Below are 16641 nucleotides of genomic sequence, written 5' to 3'. Positions count from 1 at the left end.
CAATTATGCCAGAAAAGTCTAGAGGAGTTCTAGAAGATGCTAGACTGAAGTGCCCGTCTGAAGTCTACCATGTCTTACTGCATAGTCTCCACGTCGCCACAGGATGAGAGTACTGCTGGCTGGGATGGAGGATACGATCTCTCGGTGTGGCTGACAGCACTTTTCCCTTGCATTAGGCTGCATGATCAGCCAATATGAACAGCAAATGTGGAGGCCGCATTCACCCCGAGCGACTGTTCCTTAAACTGTGGCAACAGCTTATTTAGCTGCAGTTTCCGTCTCTGCAGGACGAGTCCCCCCGAGCTCGCCTCAGACAAGACATCGGATCATCCGCACCGACTTTAGGTCGTGATTCAAGCGTATGATCAAGGTGCCGTGTGCGACACATCAAATGACGCACACCAGCTACCGCGTCTCGTGTTTCCCAGCCTGTTGTACCTGAAACTGTAACCTCGATGTCGTCTCGCCGGACCCCGCGGCGCTGCAGGGGCAGGGACACCGCACGGCTGCTTCTGAAAATAACCACGTAGCTATCGCCAAGCGCCAGGGCAACGTTCCGTCTACAGTGACACAACAAGAATAGTGTATTTGTCTTGTGATTTTTGTTCGTGTGCTGGCGGGTAAACTCAAGTCATTCACTTCCTCTCCTTCCTCGCTCTCCATCCTGGCTTTGTTTGTAGTTTTATGAGGAGTCGACTTGAGTGATGAACTCAGAGCAGGAAAGGCCGTTTGTGTGCAGCGCCCCTGGCTGTTCTCAGGTGAGTGTGTCAAGAAAGACCAGACTGTGTGTGTGTGTGTGTGTGTGTGTGTGTGTGCGTGTTCATGTGTTTGTGTGTGTATGCGTGTGCATGCATTCATTTGTGTGTGCGTGCATGCATGCATGCATGTGTCTGTGCGCGCGCGTGTGTGCATGCATGTGTTTGTGTGTGTGCATGCATGCATGCCTGCATTTGTGTGCATGTTTGTATCTATGCTTGTGTGCATGTGTGTGCATGTGTTTGTGTGCTTGTGTGTGCGTGACTGCATGCATGTGTTTTTGTGTGCATGAATTGTTTGTGTTCGTGTGTGCATGTTTGTGCGTGCATGCGTGCATGCATGTACATGCTTATGTGTGCATGTGTGCCCGCGCGTGCATGCATGTTTGTGTTTGCATGCGTGCATATGCATGCGTTTGTGTGTGAGCATGCATTTGTGTGTGCGTGCATGTGTGTGTGGTTGTAACATGAAGAGGAGTACACCGAGGAGGCCTGAGGAGTTGATTAGAGCCTCACAGAGGGAACAGAGTAGTGGAACAGCTGAATAGCTGAGCTGAGTGAAACACTGTGTGTAGAGCACGACAACTGTAAATAAAGCTGCTTGTGTGGTGAAGGTGTGACAGTGTGTGATCCGACTCGCTTCACAAAAACCATCTGAGGCGACTGTGCCTTTGCCTTCCCATGTGTTTGTGTTACTGATGATATTATTATTACTATTATTATTGTTATTATTATCAGTAGGCTCATCACGGATTAGTTGCAGAGTTTGATTCTTTCTACGGTGTTTATGTTTTATTTATTTTTCATTCATTTGTGTAACAGCGATTCCCCACTGAGGACCATCTGATGATACACCGACACAAGCACGAAATGACCCTGAAGTTCCCTTCCATAAAGAACGACAACATGCTCTCAGGTGAGTTACAGCTACGTCAATACAGACTCACCCCGCTGTGGGGGAGGGGGGGGAGGGGGGCGTGTAGGTTGTTTACAGGTGTGCACGGCGGTGAATCATGCTCAGACCGACCCGTCTGTGATCAGAACATTTCACAGCTTGTCCCTACTAGCTGCTGACAGCGATGCAAGTCATACGACTGGTGTGACCTCACACGTTAAGCTCATTTGCCGAGCCTTCTCACACTCGTAGCTCTTCACGTCACAGCCAGACGGCCTTCTGGTCTCTTCCAGATGTGCACGCCTCAGCAGGCCACCGACATACGCCACGCCGGGGGAGACTGGCGTGTTGATGCAGATGTGCTTCCCAAACATAGCTGTACGTGCTGGTCTATTCAAATGCCTACCAACACGGGGATCGCCGGTTCGAATCCCTGTGTTACCTCCGGCTTGGTCGGGCATCCCTACAGACACCCTACAGACAGGCCGTGTCTGCGGGTGGGAAGCCGGATGTGGGTATGTGTCCTGGTCGCTGCACTGGCGCATCCTCTGGTCGGTCAGGATGCCTGTTTGGGGACTGGGGGGGAATAGCGTGATCCTCCCATGCCCGCCGTCCCCCTGGTAAAACTCCTCGCTGTCAGGTGAGAAGAAGCGGCTGGCGCCTCCACATGTATGGGAGGAGGCACGTGGTAGTCTGCAGCCCTCTCCGGATCGGCCGAGGGGGTGGAGCAGCAACCGGGACGGCTCGGAAGAGTGGGGTAATTGGCATGATACAATTGGGGAGAAAAAGGGAGAACCCCCCCCCCCCCAAAAAGGTAGCATACGTCTTTTCTATTTCCTTCTTTTTAAAAGAGGTTGTCCTTGTTTGGCTTCTGTCCGCCGATCTGTTGTCTTCTGCTACTCATGACGTCATCAGACTAACTCAATTTACATTCAGTCAGTGAGATCAAATCATCAAAATATGAAATTCCACCCACCTTCACTGCCAGCCCTTGCTTGTACTTGTCACTCAAAGCTCCATTCATGAATATTCATGAGGTCCAGACCACTCCCCCAGTTCTTGTGACAACTGAGAACAGTTATGATAAAAAAAGCATAAATAAACACATTAGTCATTCATAGATTAAAAAAAAACTTGCTGAATGATTTACTATGTTGTCTTCACGGATCTTAGTCATGATAAGTTAATTCTGGTTATTGATTTTGGTGTGTAAGAAGTCACTCTCCAAAAGTGGAACCTAGGGGGAGGAGGTGGTGGGTGTTTAGTCTTCTGTCGTTATGACGGGAGGAGACCAGCAGCAGCTCAGGTGATGTGTTGAAGCTACATGACACGTCGTTGACGGACGGTTGAGAGGAACGGTGTGTTGATAGATCGGCCACAGCAGCGTCACCCTCGGGGCCAAGCCATTACGCCGGGTCTCTCCGTTGTTCGACATCCCTGTGGCCGAAGGCTAGCGGCGCTGCTGAGATTCTGTCTTCTGTATTATTTACAGAGTGGACAGCAGGATCAGGTTTTGCGGACCATGTGTCCTTATCGCCTCATTACCTGAGTTACAGCTCTCACCATCTCGTTGGCTTCGTGTGGGTTGTAGAACTGATGTGTAGATTTCATTAATTAGGTCTCCATTTAAAGTCCAGAATCCAGTGTGGAGCCTGAAATCCACAGACCAGCTGCCTTTAGTAGACTTACATACACAATTCACCGTAGCTTATTGTTTGTATGAAGCGGACGTGCTTACTTTAAGGGCTCAGTGTGTAGCCATGGTTACGCAGCGCTGTGTGGTTGGGCGGGATGGTGAATATAAGGAAATAAATGACACACGCATTTGTGGTAGTTAAAGAGAGAAGTTGCTCATCTATGTTTTCTCCCAACTTTCACACCGGTGATCCTGACGTGACTTGAACATGCAACCTTCTGCTTGTTGGGCGGGGTTGTACCAATATGGAATTACATTTCCAAATCTAGTCTCGAATCTCCAAGTGACTTGTCTTTGCAACCAACTGGCTTCTAGACTTGGGAAGATGCTGGAGATGCTAGCCTGAGGAGCTCAGGCTAGCACTCCAGCATCTTCACCAGGGGTCATCCCTGTGTTCCCTCAGCCCTGGGGGTTATCTATCAAACAAGTTGGCTATCGGTTAAGGTTAAAGACAAGTCACTCGAATCTCTGAGTGACTTGTCTTTGCAACCAATTGGCTTCTAGACTTGGGAAGATGCTGGAGATGCTATGCTAGCCCGAGGAGCTCAGGCTCGCATAGCATCTCCAGCATCTTCACCAGGGGTCATCCCTGTGTTCCCTCAGCCCTGGAGGTTATCTGTCAGCTAAGGTTAAGGTTAAGCTAAGTGTTGGATTAAGGTCAGGGTTAGGTGGAGGTTGAGGTCGAGTCAGGTTAAGGTAGGTTAGGTTAAGTTTAGGTAAGTTCAGTGAAACCGGGCTGAGGGAACATGGACGCACTCCCCTTCACCGCCATCTTTGGTCATCGCTCATCTTTTCGAACTATTTGTAAAGCGGCTTTGCTGATGCCACCTTCCAAGACATCTGTATGAATAACAAGTTAAAATTTCCTCGAACACCGGGTGACTTGTGGTTCCGAGTGGTATCAAGTCATTGTGGTTTGAGGCACCCACTGACTGAAACACAACTTCTGTTTGTTACCAAAACATATACAGCTCGTGATTTTTGCGATGTCATTTTACAACTAAATCTCAGCATTAAGACATCACTGTTGACCTCTATTCAAAGTCAGTTGTTTTAAATGGTGCTGGAGCTCAGCTCCAACACTCCTGATGAGGAAAACTGTATTTTTGCCAAAACTGGGTACACAGTTCATGATGGAGGTTCGAGTCAATCCCCAGTCTAGTCTAGCCAGAATGGATAAACAGGCCGTGAAGTACGCTTTTAGCTGCTGAGACCGACAGGGCTTGATCCCCAAATCACCTTCAACTGTCTGAAACCTGATCTTTGCCTATGCCCCCCATTCCCCTCACCCCCTCACCCCGTCCCAAGTCAAGTTGAATACCACGGTTTGACTGAGCTGAATAAATGAGACCCCCGCTCACTCCACGGGATCTGGACTTTGTTAACCGAAACGGCTCTGTCAAGGTTACCATATCTGTCTAACGGCATCGGAGAAATGTGTTTTCAAAAACTCTGCAATTATTGACAACGTTCATCGTGCGCCGTTTGTTTTTTGTGCGTCGCATCTCACTGTATCGCTTGTGTTATCTCCAACAGATTCACAGTGTGTGCATGGTACGTCCAAGACACGCCAAAGGGCAGTTCATGTTTTTAAGCCGGACTTGTTGCATCTCCTTTGATTTCCAGACCAGACGCCCACCCCGACACGCTTCTTAAAGAACTGCGAAGAAGTGGGACTGTTCAGCGACCTGGACTGCTCCATCGAGCAGGAGTTCCGCAAAGCCCAGGAGGAGGAGGACAACAAACAGGTACAGGAGAGAAACCGGGACGACACCCAACCTCAACCCACAGCTGGAGCGAGGCCAGATCTTTGCTATCTCACACACTTATCAGCCACTTCACTAAACACCGCCTGCAAACACTACCAACACACACACACACACACATACACACGCGCGCGCGTTTGTTTTTCTATCCTTGTGGGGACCGGAAATGTATGTGAAAGTAAAAAAATATATTTATCTAATCAACCTAAAATTAGCCCTAACCCTAACCCTAAACCTAAAATGATCCAAAAACAACCAGAATTTAAACCTAACCTTAACCCCGTAACCTTCAGGCCGGAGATATACTTGAGTTTTAACTACGTGTTCCTGTGCGCGTGATGGCTGCCTCGCGCATCCTGCGTCCGTTTGGAGCGTTGGTTGTGCACGTCCTCGGAAATAAACGCTACGTGTCCACAAGATGCAATACGCAGATGAACGCTAGGGGCAGTGTGGGGACAGTAGGCACGTCGGAAAGTTTTGAAGACAACAGAGCGTCCCTGCACGGTGAAACATGTTCAAGAGTAGGGACGGCGCGGTGCCTCTGGCGTGTTTTGTCTATTTATAGCCTTAGTTCTCTGGTGTGCCCTCTAGTGGAATCCTCCGGTAACACGCAAAGTACGTAGGCAAGTTCCGTTCACAACACAGCCGGTTGTCTACGGCGCGAACGCCTGGTTAAAAATACCGAGTAAATCTGTGGCCTAACCCTGCACCCTTTTCTAACGCCTAACTTTAATGCTAGACTTAAGCCTAAGCGTAACGCTAGGCCCGAACATCACGTGACCAGAATTAACCCTTTTCCTTGAAATAAGGCAGATGGTAGGTGGTCTGGACTTTTACTATCTTAATGAGGACATTGAGTCCCCATAAGGATAGAAAAACAAGTGTCTACACACACACACACATGTACACAAAAACACTTAAGGCACATATCACCTAACCACACACCGCTCGTTCATTTGCCAAATAACAGAAAACAAAAGATATGTATACACAAACTATTATCTTGCCAAATGCTCTCGTCTCCTCCTGACAGAAAGCGTAGTCAGATGCCGTGTGTCCCAGACGCTCCCCATCCCCATTTGTCTCGCTGACAGTAACTGACGGGGTTGTTAGGTGGGGCGTTCTCACCCACCACAGGTGAAGGGGAGGAGATCAGGTTCTCCACCTGTACTTCAAACAGCCCCCCCACCCCACCCATCACCTCTTCAGGAGGTCATATTTCCTCCCCGGTAGTAATTGTGATGGTAAGACCAAGACGATGCTCTTACCAGACATGACTGTCTGACCTCAGCAGTTAAAGTGGAGTAGTCTGAAGTTCTGATAGGTTAGTGTGACTCTACCCCCCCCAACCCCCATGGCAGCACTACCTGCAACACGGGGACCAGTCGAAATCACCACAACACAGGCTTTTCTAATGTCTGGAAAAGATGTAGGCCTATATTGGCGCTGCAGTTCAGCTGTCGTCTGGATGGTTCACTTCTGGAGCCTATCTACCCCCCCCACCCCCACGTCGGCTTGTCTGGTTTATGTTGGGTGGTGCTGCTCAGTCAGCAGGAGACGAGTCAAAGCAAGACTCCCCGTGAGTGCAAAACACAGGGAAGAGAGATAAGGAGCGTTTCCTCAGAAGGTTTTTAAGGAAGCAACAGCCGTCCCACTGATGGAAAAAAAAATAGGCTGCCATGTCCACATACAACCCCCTCCCTTACTGAAAAAATGTAGCTGTTTCACTTAGTTTTGTTTTCCCCAAATATAAGATGTATGGTTGTTTTTTTTAAATCTTGTAGCCAGTTGCACCAGTTATGTGTAAGTCCTTTAAGTCTCGTGGTCGTGTAGGTATTACCCGAAACAGAAAGTACTCCACACTAAATAAAAACAGGTTGCACCACTCCTACTAGTTATCACTAGGAACTTAGCTGTTATTAAATTCTCACACATACCAACAAGGAGGTGTAGCTATTTGGGTTCGCTACTTATCAAAACAACAGCAATAACACCAATGGACCAAATAGCCAGTTTAGACTATCTGGAGCTATTATTCGAAAATTGGGAAAATATTCACCGTCAGCACATTTTACATGATAGGCTGCATCCCCTTGACTCATAGATGATGTGGCTGTCACATCTTTGACATCGTCTGGTGAGGCAGGTGTGCAGTTCTACGTTTACACGTGTGAATGATTTCTGATTGGCTGACTGCTGTGATATTTGCCTAGTAACAGACTTATACTGTAGCGAATTCGGGGGACAACGCAACCACAGGAAGTGCCGCGGCCGGGAAGCGAACCTGTATCGCCCGCACCGCAGGAGACATCGCTAACCGCTCGACTAAAGGCTCAGACCCGCCAGCCAGCGTGTCTTCTTATCCATGAACGTTACAATACATTACTAAGGCTTTACTGGCTACCACATTCCTTACGTTTGAGTTGTTTAACCCAAGTATGTAAATCGCCACTTTACAGCTGACTAGTTAATAGTGAGAACTTAGTTACAACTTTGCACACAAACAAAGTGACAGATTTACAAATGACTGGTGTAATCTTGACCTGGTCATTGCATTTGGTCGCGCAAATGTGTGTGTGTGTGTGTGTCCGCGGCTAATCTTGCAAACTACTGGACCTATCAGCCCAATTTTTTGTGCACAATTATGACGATATGATGGAAGAACCTCGCGTGACTATGGTGATTAAAAACCTTTGAAATACGTTTGTTCTGGCTATCGCCGCTCCCTCTCTTCGTTCACTTTCTAGCTCGCTCGACCCAACGCTGCTCTTTACCTACGGTTGGCTCGGATCGGGCAGCAACATGATCAAAGTTTATTAAAAGAATTTTGTTAATCCAAAAACTGCTAGTGTAACCGGGTATTTTCTTGCCCGGTGCGGGATTCGATAGGGGGTGTACTGCACCACAAGGCGACATCACTAACCGCTCGGCTAAAGGGTCAGACCAGTTAGCTTGGGGCTAACGTGTCTTATTAGTAGTTTACACTGCTAAAGTTATAAAGGAACAACTTCCTCTGGGTTGCAGTCAAAACAAAGTGTTTCATATTCTTGTCGCCGCCCATCTGAGTCAACCGTACACGCGAGTCGTGAATTTCGTTTTCTTCTTCCGGCTTGTTCCCCGTCTCCCGGGGGGGGGGGTCGCCACAGCGGAGGATTTGATAGTTTCCACTTTCCATCGGCACCCTGCGAGGGCACAGCACCGGTGGCGGTCTTGTCAATCCGCATGATTTGGCCAAACGTTACGTTGGGTGGCCTTCCTGATACAACCACTAACCCTACGGACGGGGTCACGGGTGCCATCCCAGTAGCCATGCCTGTCGCCATTTTACCCAGCACTGTTATATTGTAGCGAATTCGGGGGACAACGCAACCACAGGAACTTCCGCGGCCGGGAAGCGAACCCGTATCGCCCGCACCGCAAGAGGCATCGCTAACCGCTCGACCAAAGGGTCAGACCCACCGCCCAGCGTGTCTACTTCTCCATGCACGTTACAATATTATTATAAAACTAAAGACAGGGTTAGGGTCGGACCGAAATGGTCGCACATCAAACCTTCTCTGGGCCTGTCAGCCTAATCATTATCGTGCACAGTTATGACTGTGTGATCAAGGACCTCCCGTCGTTGCGGTGATTCAAATCCTTTGCAAACCCTGTTTTATATCGCAGTTGAGCGCTAACGCCCAGACACGTCACCAAACCGACATCGGAGAAGTAGCGGCGGCCGAGGCCGACTGCTGCGTCGCCCCGCGTCGCCTGCGCCTGGGCCAAAGAGTAGCGCTCGAACACGCCGCAAAGGCTACAGCCAACGGCCAGCTAGCACGTCCGTTCTGCGCCTGCGTGAGAGGAAATAACTCTCCACACCAGCAGGTGGCGGTAGTCTGTATTCGTCATTCAGATTTTGAAACCGGAAAACCCAGGACCGCGATTACACAAACCGCAAACAAAGCAGCGTTTGCTTACCATTTTCACCCAGCTCTCGCTCACTACGGACGGTATCGTAATATAACTACTTCTAATCGAAAATACGTCTGATAAAAACTTGCAAATGGCACTGGGGGTTGTCAGCCCTTGGTTTTTTTTTGGGTTGTGGAAGAAGAAAGGAAGAGGCAGAGGCGAAAAATAAGGAGAAATCGCTCTGAATGGGTGAGGGTGAAACGGCGAACAATAACACGAACAATTACTGGCTAAAAAGAAACTCTTACCTGATATAACAAGTTTATGTTCGAGCTCACGCCAGAGTTCTGTTTTTCACCACTCGGTCGGCATAACGTTTTTCTGTGACGTCGTACAGAGCTGGCCTCTCCCGAGTCATGCTGATCAGCTGGTCTTCAGTTTCTTCATTCCATTTTGCCACGTCGTTGTGACAATATTAGCTTCTTGAAATGGCTTGCTCTCGTAACTTCCGCTTCACTTCTCATGCACTGATTCGCTAAGCTGAACAGCCAATCAAAGTGAGCTCTCTCTCGCCGACGGGCTCCGACGCCGCTTAAAATCTGCCGACGGGGGTCTGACTAGTGCCAACGGGCGCGGGACACACCGCGAAAGCTAGGGCCACAGACGCTCACCGGCGGCCCGACGTCCTGGTGTGTCGCGGGTCTAGGTCCAACCACCAGAGAAGGGGAGATACCAGGCCTCCGTGTTTTGCCTTCTCCCAGGTAGGCGAAAAAAGCGGTGGTTTGTCACTAAGTCCGAGCAAAAGTGAGGGGGGATACGCCTCTGCACTCCACTGAGTGCACTCTACTAGTTATAGCTGATTTACAACTGACTTATGCAAATCACCTCAGCTTTACGTTTCTTGCATGTGAGCCGAGACGTGTTAATAAGGTGTGGTGACGTTTTTTTACTCACCACTTTATTTTGAACTCTTATTTCATACATGCATACACACATATACACACATACATACATACATACATACACACACATTTGCAAACGTACATACAGTCATGCATACACACATATATACATATATACTTACACAAATACACACGTAAATATACATACTGTATGTCCGTACATACATACATACAGTGGGTATAAAAAGTCTGTTAAAATGGCAGTTTTTTGTGATGCAAAAAAATTAAACCAAGATAAATCATGTCAGAACTTTTTTCCACTCTTAATGTGAATTTGCAACGTATGAAAATTTACGTGAAAAAAAAACTGAAACCTTTTAGGGAAAAAAAACAAAACTTAATATATCCTGGTTGCATAAGTGTGAACACATAATTGGGGATGTGGCTGTGTTCAGAATTAACCAATCACATTCAAACTCACATTCAGTGTACTCCTGTCATCAATTGTATTGACTGTGATTAACCCCAAATAAAGTTAAGCTGTTCCTGTAGGATTTCCCTGACATCCTCTTGGTTGCATCCAGCTGCAAAAGCCATGGTCCACAAAGAGCTTACAAAGCATGCACTGGATCTCATTGTTTAAAGGCATCGATCAGGAGAGGGGTACAAAAGAATTTCTAAGGCATTAGATATACCATGGGACATGGTGAAGACAATCATCAACAAGTGGAGAAAATATGGCACAACAGTGACATTATCAAAGACAGGATGTCCCTCCTAAATTGATGAGAAGACAAGGACAGCAACATTTAAGCAGCTGCAGGAATTTCTGCCAAGTCCTGGTTACTCCCTACATGTGACAACAGTCTTCTGCTGTATTCTTCATATGTCAGGGCTATGGGGTAGGGTGGCAAGACAGAAGCCAAACATCCAAGCCCGGCTAAATTTTGCAAAAAGATACATCCTGTGTCCCAAAACCATGTGGATAAATTTGTTGTGGTCTGATGAGACCAAGGTGGAACTTTTTGGCCAATAATTCCAAAAGGTATATTTGGTGCAAAAACAACACAGCACATCACCAAAAGAACACCACACCCATGGTGAAGCATGATGGTGGTAGCATCATGCTTTGGGGCTTCTTTTCTTCAGCTGGAACTGGGGCTTTAGTCAAGGTGGAGGGAATCACGAATAGCTGCAAATACCAGCCGATTTTGGTGCCAAACCTTCAGGTGTCTGCTAGAAAGCTGAAGGTGAAGAGGAATTTCACCGTTCAGCACAACAACGACGAAAAGCATACATCCAAATCAACAAAGAATGGCTTCACCCAAAGAAGATCAACAATCCACCCAGAGCCCAGACCTGGACTGAATTGAAAATCTGTGGGCTGAGCTGAAGAGGGCTGCGCACAGGAGATGGCCTTGCAATCTGATGGATCTACAACGTTTTTGCAAGGAAGAGTGGGAAAATATTTACAAGTCAAGATGTGCCAAGCTGATAGACTCTTATCTAAGAAGACTGAGTGCTGTAATAAAATCAAAAGGTACTTACTTCAGCAAAGTATTAGTTTAAGGGTGTGCACACTTATGCAACCAGGTTACTGTAAGCTTTTTTTTTTCAGGAATCAGGAACACTTTATTTGTATTTATTTTTCATTTCATGTACTTGTGTACATGAAATGAAAAAAAAAATCACCGCCTGAGAGAACGAACGCCAGGATGACTGGTGGAACTGCCGGTCTGCATGGGCTAGCAGTTAGTGTAGCCTACCCTGCTTCCATGTCCTGTCAGTCCGCCCTTGGCGTTTCCTCCTCGGTACAGCGCCAGGCAGGGCCATGGTCCCTGGGCCTAGCGGACTCAGCAGACCAGGCTCCCCCAGCTGATCCAACACCAGCTCTCTCAGCCAGACACCTTCGACACACCTCCCGTACTCCACACGACAGCTCCAAAAACACAGTCAAGGCTAGGCAAGGCCGCCGCCAGACCACTCTCACTGTTATCGGAAGTGCCAGTCTGCATGCGCCAGCAGTTAGCTTAGCCTGCCCCGCTACCGCGTCCTGTCAGACCGCCCCGGTGTTTCCTCTTCGGGCACAGCTCCGGGGTCCCTGGGCCCACAGGATGCAGCAGACCAGGCTCTTTTAGCCGATCCAGTGCCAGCTCGCCCAGCCATCAAACAAAGACGTGGACAAAGACACTGCATGGACGTTACTGGGTGAGGCCACACTGCAAGCGTAAGTTTGCGCTGCCACCTTCCCACACCGGAAGCGGAAGGTTTTTTTTCCCCTAAAAGGCTTCAGTTTGTTTTTCACTTTATTTTCATAGGTTGCAATTTCACATTAATGGTGGAAAAAGTTCTCACATGATTTATCTTGGTTTCATTTACTTAACATCACAAAAACCTGCCATTTTAACAGGGGCGTGTAGAGTTTTCATATCCACTCTACATACATACATACATACTGAACCCTCTTTTCTCTCCTCGGTCTCTCTGTCCCTCCCCCCTCCAGAATATCTCGCTGCATGGCCAGGCAGGTCAAGGCCAGCACCAGCAGCCCCATTCTCGGATGGCCAACCACGACACCAGCATTGTGATCCAGCAGGCCCTGCCGTCTCCTCAGTCCAGCTCCGTCATCACTCAGGCTCCCTCCACCAACAGACAGATAGGGTGAGTGGACCATGCAACCTCAAGATTAACGGTCAGCTGGCAATCACACCATAGATGTCGACTTTGGACAAAAATGTTTGTGGGGACTGGGATAAAAGCACACAAAGTTTGTATGTCTATTTTCTCCGCGATGAAAAAGCTCAAAGCTTAGATGGACATTCTGTGCACAGAAACTCCACACCAACTTGTTCCATTGTTTGTTTGTTTTTTAAATAAGTCAGTAAGTGTAATAGTGTTGAATGTTACGGATACTCAGTGCACACAAGTAACACAATTGAAAGCCGCCAGTCTGACGTTCATCATATTTTTAGGCAAAAACCGGGAGATGTAAGTGGTCGACAGCTTTGGTTAAAGCCACATATTTGGTAGGGCTGCAGAGTTAAAATCACGCATCGTATGTGTGATTAATAATCTACCGTTTTTGACATGGCTCAGGCATATCAATTATCTGGGGTTTTTTTTTTATTGATTTTATTTCTGGAAGGCGAGGATGGGGGCACTAATATCCAAGGGGGTGAAGTTCATTAGCCCCCACAGGGTTGGTGCCGATGATTATCACACCGACAACCAGCCAGTTTTCACAGTAAATGACTAGACGTTGTGGTTTTATCAAATAACTGGAGGAGTGGGTGAATAAAATAGAAGCGAGTGAATGGGGGTTAAATTTAATGTTGGTTTTATCTCAGCTTGACATCTTGTACTAGGGTAGAGACATACCAGTGAGAAATGACAATTGTTTTATTTGAAAAGCAGAAGAGAGAGAAGGTTTTGGCTTCTTGTTCTTCTTTTTATTTGTGCTTTAAGGTTCGTGCCCCATTTCAAGATATTAATTGTTTTTCCGACACCGACGAGAACTGACAGGAATCTGACAGTTTTCCGTCACCAGTGGCCTCTCGGTGCTGTTTGTTCCCTTCACCTCGATGGCGGTCCCAGCGCTGCGACAGCCCCGGGGCCCGGCCCGCTCCCATTGTCTCCCTGCTGATTGTGATCCCCTTGTAGTCTCTGAGGTAATGTCCGTGTCCCGTTACATCTGGAGCTCCGTGTCGTGGGTCTGCGATTCATGTTTTGCCCTTCATTTGGGTATTATCCCGTGGTGCAGCGTGTCAGGAGGGTCCCGGGGGATACAATGAGGTCATCGTTGATGCCTTTTACAGCGGTTTTGCATTTCATGTTCTAAAATAGTCCTCTTTTCTCTTGTATGGGAATGATGCTTACAACCGCAGAGCTCCTCTCTCTGGTCGCCCCCCCCCCACATTGCCGTAGTGTAGATGTAACGACAAGGCGTTTGCTGCGGCGCCTCATCAGGTTTTTGAATTGTTCGTAGCGTTTTCTCATCATTAACTCTGCCAGGCAGTAAGTAACCTGGAGGGGATTGTGTCTTAGGTCATGCACGCGTGTGTGTGTGTGTATCTGTCCGCGGCTAATCTCGCACACTACTGGACGTATCAGCCTTAAATCTTTGGTGCACAGTTATGACTGTATGATGAAGAACCTCTCGTGGTTGCGGGGATTAAAAACGTTTGGAGGGAAACTGGGAGGAGACCCCGGGGTAGACCCAGAACTCGTTGGAGGGACTACATGTCCAATCTGGCCTGGGAGTGTCTTGGGAGCCCCCAGGAGGAGCTGGAGGGCATTGCTGGGGAGAGGGACATCTGGAGTGCCCTACTTAGCTTGCTGCCACCACGACCCGACCCCGGAGAAGCGGCTGATGAGATGAGATGAGATGAGAAAAGCGTTTGTTCTCGCTGTCACCGCTCAACCAACGTTGCTCTCCGTTGCTGCCCAATCTGAGTCAACCGTACGCATGCGTGACTCACATCTACGGTTGAGACGGATCGGGCAGCGTCAGTGACAAAACCAAAACATTATGTATTCGGGTACGAGTCTTGAAAGTAAACAAGAAGTTGATCGTATTTTGCAAGCCAGCAAATCATTCACTGCTGATCTCAGCACAGGAGAACTGGAGGAACACAAAAATGATTCCCCCTATTCACCTTGCTGCCACACGGAAGTGCCATAGTCTGTAAAAATTCAATTTTGAGAGTTGGATTAGTCACAGTCACCGCTGGAAATGTTCTCAGTAGCTACAATAAAACATTCCCCAGGCCTCCGGGTGGTATGGCGGTCAATTACCAACACGGGGATCGCCAGTTCGAATCCCTGTGTTACCTCCAGCTTGGTTGGGCATCCCTACAGACACGATTGGCTGTGTCTGGGAAGCTGGATGTGGGTATGTGTTGTGGTCGCTGCACTAGCGTCTCCTCTGGTTGGTCAGGGCGCCTGTTCGGGGGGGGGGGAATAGCCTGACCCTCCCACGTGGTACATCCCCCTGGTGAAACTCCTCACTGTCAGGTGAAAAGAAGCGGCTGGTGACTCCACATGTATCGGAGGAGGCATGTGGTAGTCTGCAACCCTCCCCGGATCAGCAGAGGGGGTGGTGGAGCAGTGACTGGGATGGCTCGGAAGAGTGGCGTATATGACCAAGTACAATTGGGGGAGAAAATGGGAGGGGGGGGATTTTCCCATGGCCGAGCTATGTTTTTTTTTACCATTATTTTATATGAATGAAGTCAGTCAGCAGAGCAGCCATTCACCTTGATTCATTTTACATCATGAAAACTGCGATGGTTAAACACATTTGACGTCCTTTAATAAGGGCTTTGAAATGATGATAGCCTGATCGCTGTCATATCATGTCAGATTTGGTCACTTTCGTGCGAGGGTCCTCCTAGGAAGCTGCACATCCACAGACTGACAGGCAAAACGTTATTAGGTAGATTTTTTTTTTAGCTTCAGTGCTGCATATTAACAACTTTTTTCCCATATTTCCCATCCAATCAACTTGGGCGCTGTGCAGTAGTCTGATAATGGCAGGAAAAACACTTTCCTGTCTGTTTTTTCTGCCTGTGTGTGCGTGTACGGAGAAGGGAAGATACGTACACCTGGTGGAGATCTGCACTGATTGCACTCCTCTGGTTTCTATCTGTATGTATGTAATGCTTATCGTTGACCGTGCTGCTGGAGCCATATGTAGTATAGCTCACACGGGTGTGTCGTGTGTTGATTTTGCGAAATCCCCGTCAACGCCTGTGGGGTTACCGGCTTTTTTGGAGGCGATACCTTCCTCGCTGCATGCTGACCTGTGCCTACAGTTTGTCTGGATGTATCGGGAATGTAGCTTTAGCTCGCTAACGTAGCTGTTCAAACACGGCACATCAGCTCACATATGTTCTCCAGCACTGGCACATGACAACACACAGACAAATAGACATACACCGGCATCCTTACACTGAGACACAAACACACCCACATACCCACGTCACTTTGTGATTTATAATGCATAGCTGTATATATTCCCTCCGGAGTTACGTGACAAGACACGTTTCCACCTCAAATTCCTTGTATCAGTGTTATCCCCAATTAAAACAGCGAGTTTAATCCATTTCATCTCTCAGAGAACTCTCTAGAAACAAGCCTGTGTGAGGCCTGCGTGCCCCCCCCCCCCCCCGAGTGGTTTTAAGCCTGCGATGTAGTTTTCTCCCAAACCAGCTGGACTTGTCAGGAATGCACGCTGGCTTCCAAGTTATGAAAAGGGTTGCGTTACTTTAAACCGGGCCGGCTCGCGGCCACCCGTGCGGGCTGCGGGACAGCTTGGTGCTGTGTTGAGGTCGTCCTGTGTAGACTTACAGCTCGAGGAGCTAGTGAATATTGGATGGGATGCTTCCATATCTAAGCCTGACTGACACCCCGACAGGCTCTTTGTCGTGGATGGGGATGGAATTTCATCCCTTTTGGAGGAGCAGCAATCACTGCCTGAGAAAGAGAGAGAGACAGTGAGAGAGCGAGAGAGACAGTGAGAGATGAGAGCGAGAGAGAGACAGTGAGAGATGAGAAGGGAGAGAGTGAGGGAGGGAGGGAGAGAAGAGAGAGCGAGACAGTGAGAGATGAGAGAAAGAGAGACAGTGAGAGATGAGAGGAGAGAGAGAGAGAGAGACAGTGAGAGATGAGAGCGAGAAAGAGACAGTGAGAGATGAGAAGGGAGAGAGTGAGGGAGGGAGGGAGAGAAGAGAGA

The 16641-nt window shown here is 48.3% G+C and overlaps 1 protein-coding gene across 1 annotated transcript in view; it reads left to right on the top strand.

Annotated features, from left to right (window-relative positions):
- The first annotated feature begins 686 nt into the window (after nucleotides 1-686).
- creb5b (cAMP responsive element binding protein 5b) overlaps nucleotides 687-16641 on the top strand; it is a 73909-nt gene continuing 57954 nt past the window's right edge. Inside the window, exons 1-4 of the mRNA XM_056286827.1 lie at nucleotides 687-758; nucleotides 1578-1671; nucleotides 4973-5094; nucleotides 12412-12569. Of these exons, the coding sequence (XP_056142802.1) occupies nucleotides 705-758; nucleotides 1578-1671; nucleotides 4973-5094; nucleotides 12412-12569 (428 nt within the window). The 5' untranslated portion in view covers nucleotides 687-704. The remainder of the gene's footprint in view (nucleotides 759-1577; nucleotides 1672-4972; nucleotides 5095-12411; nucleotides 12570-16641) is intronic.

Source organism: Lampris incognitus, chromosome 9, assembly GCF_029633865.1.
Source record: "Lampris incognitus isolate fLamInc1 chromosome 9, fLamInc1.hap2, whole genome shotgun sequence".
Lineage (NCBI taxonomy): Eukaryota > Metazoa > Chordata > Actinopteri > Lampriformes > Lampridae > Lampris > Lampris incognitus.
Note: the sequence above shows the minus strand (reverse complement) of the source record. Positions and strands in the feature narration are given on the sequence as shown.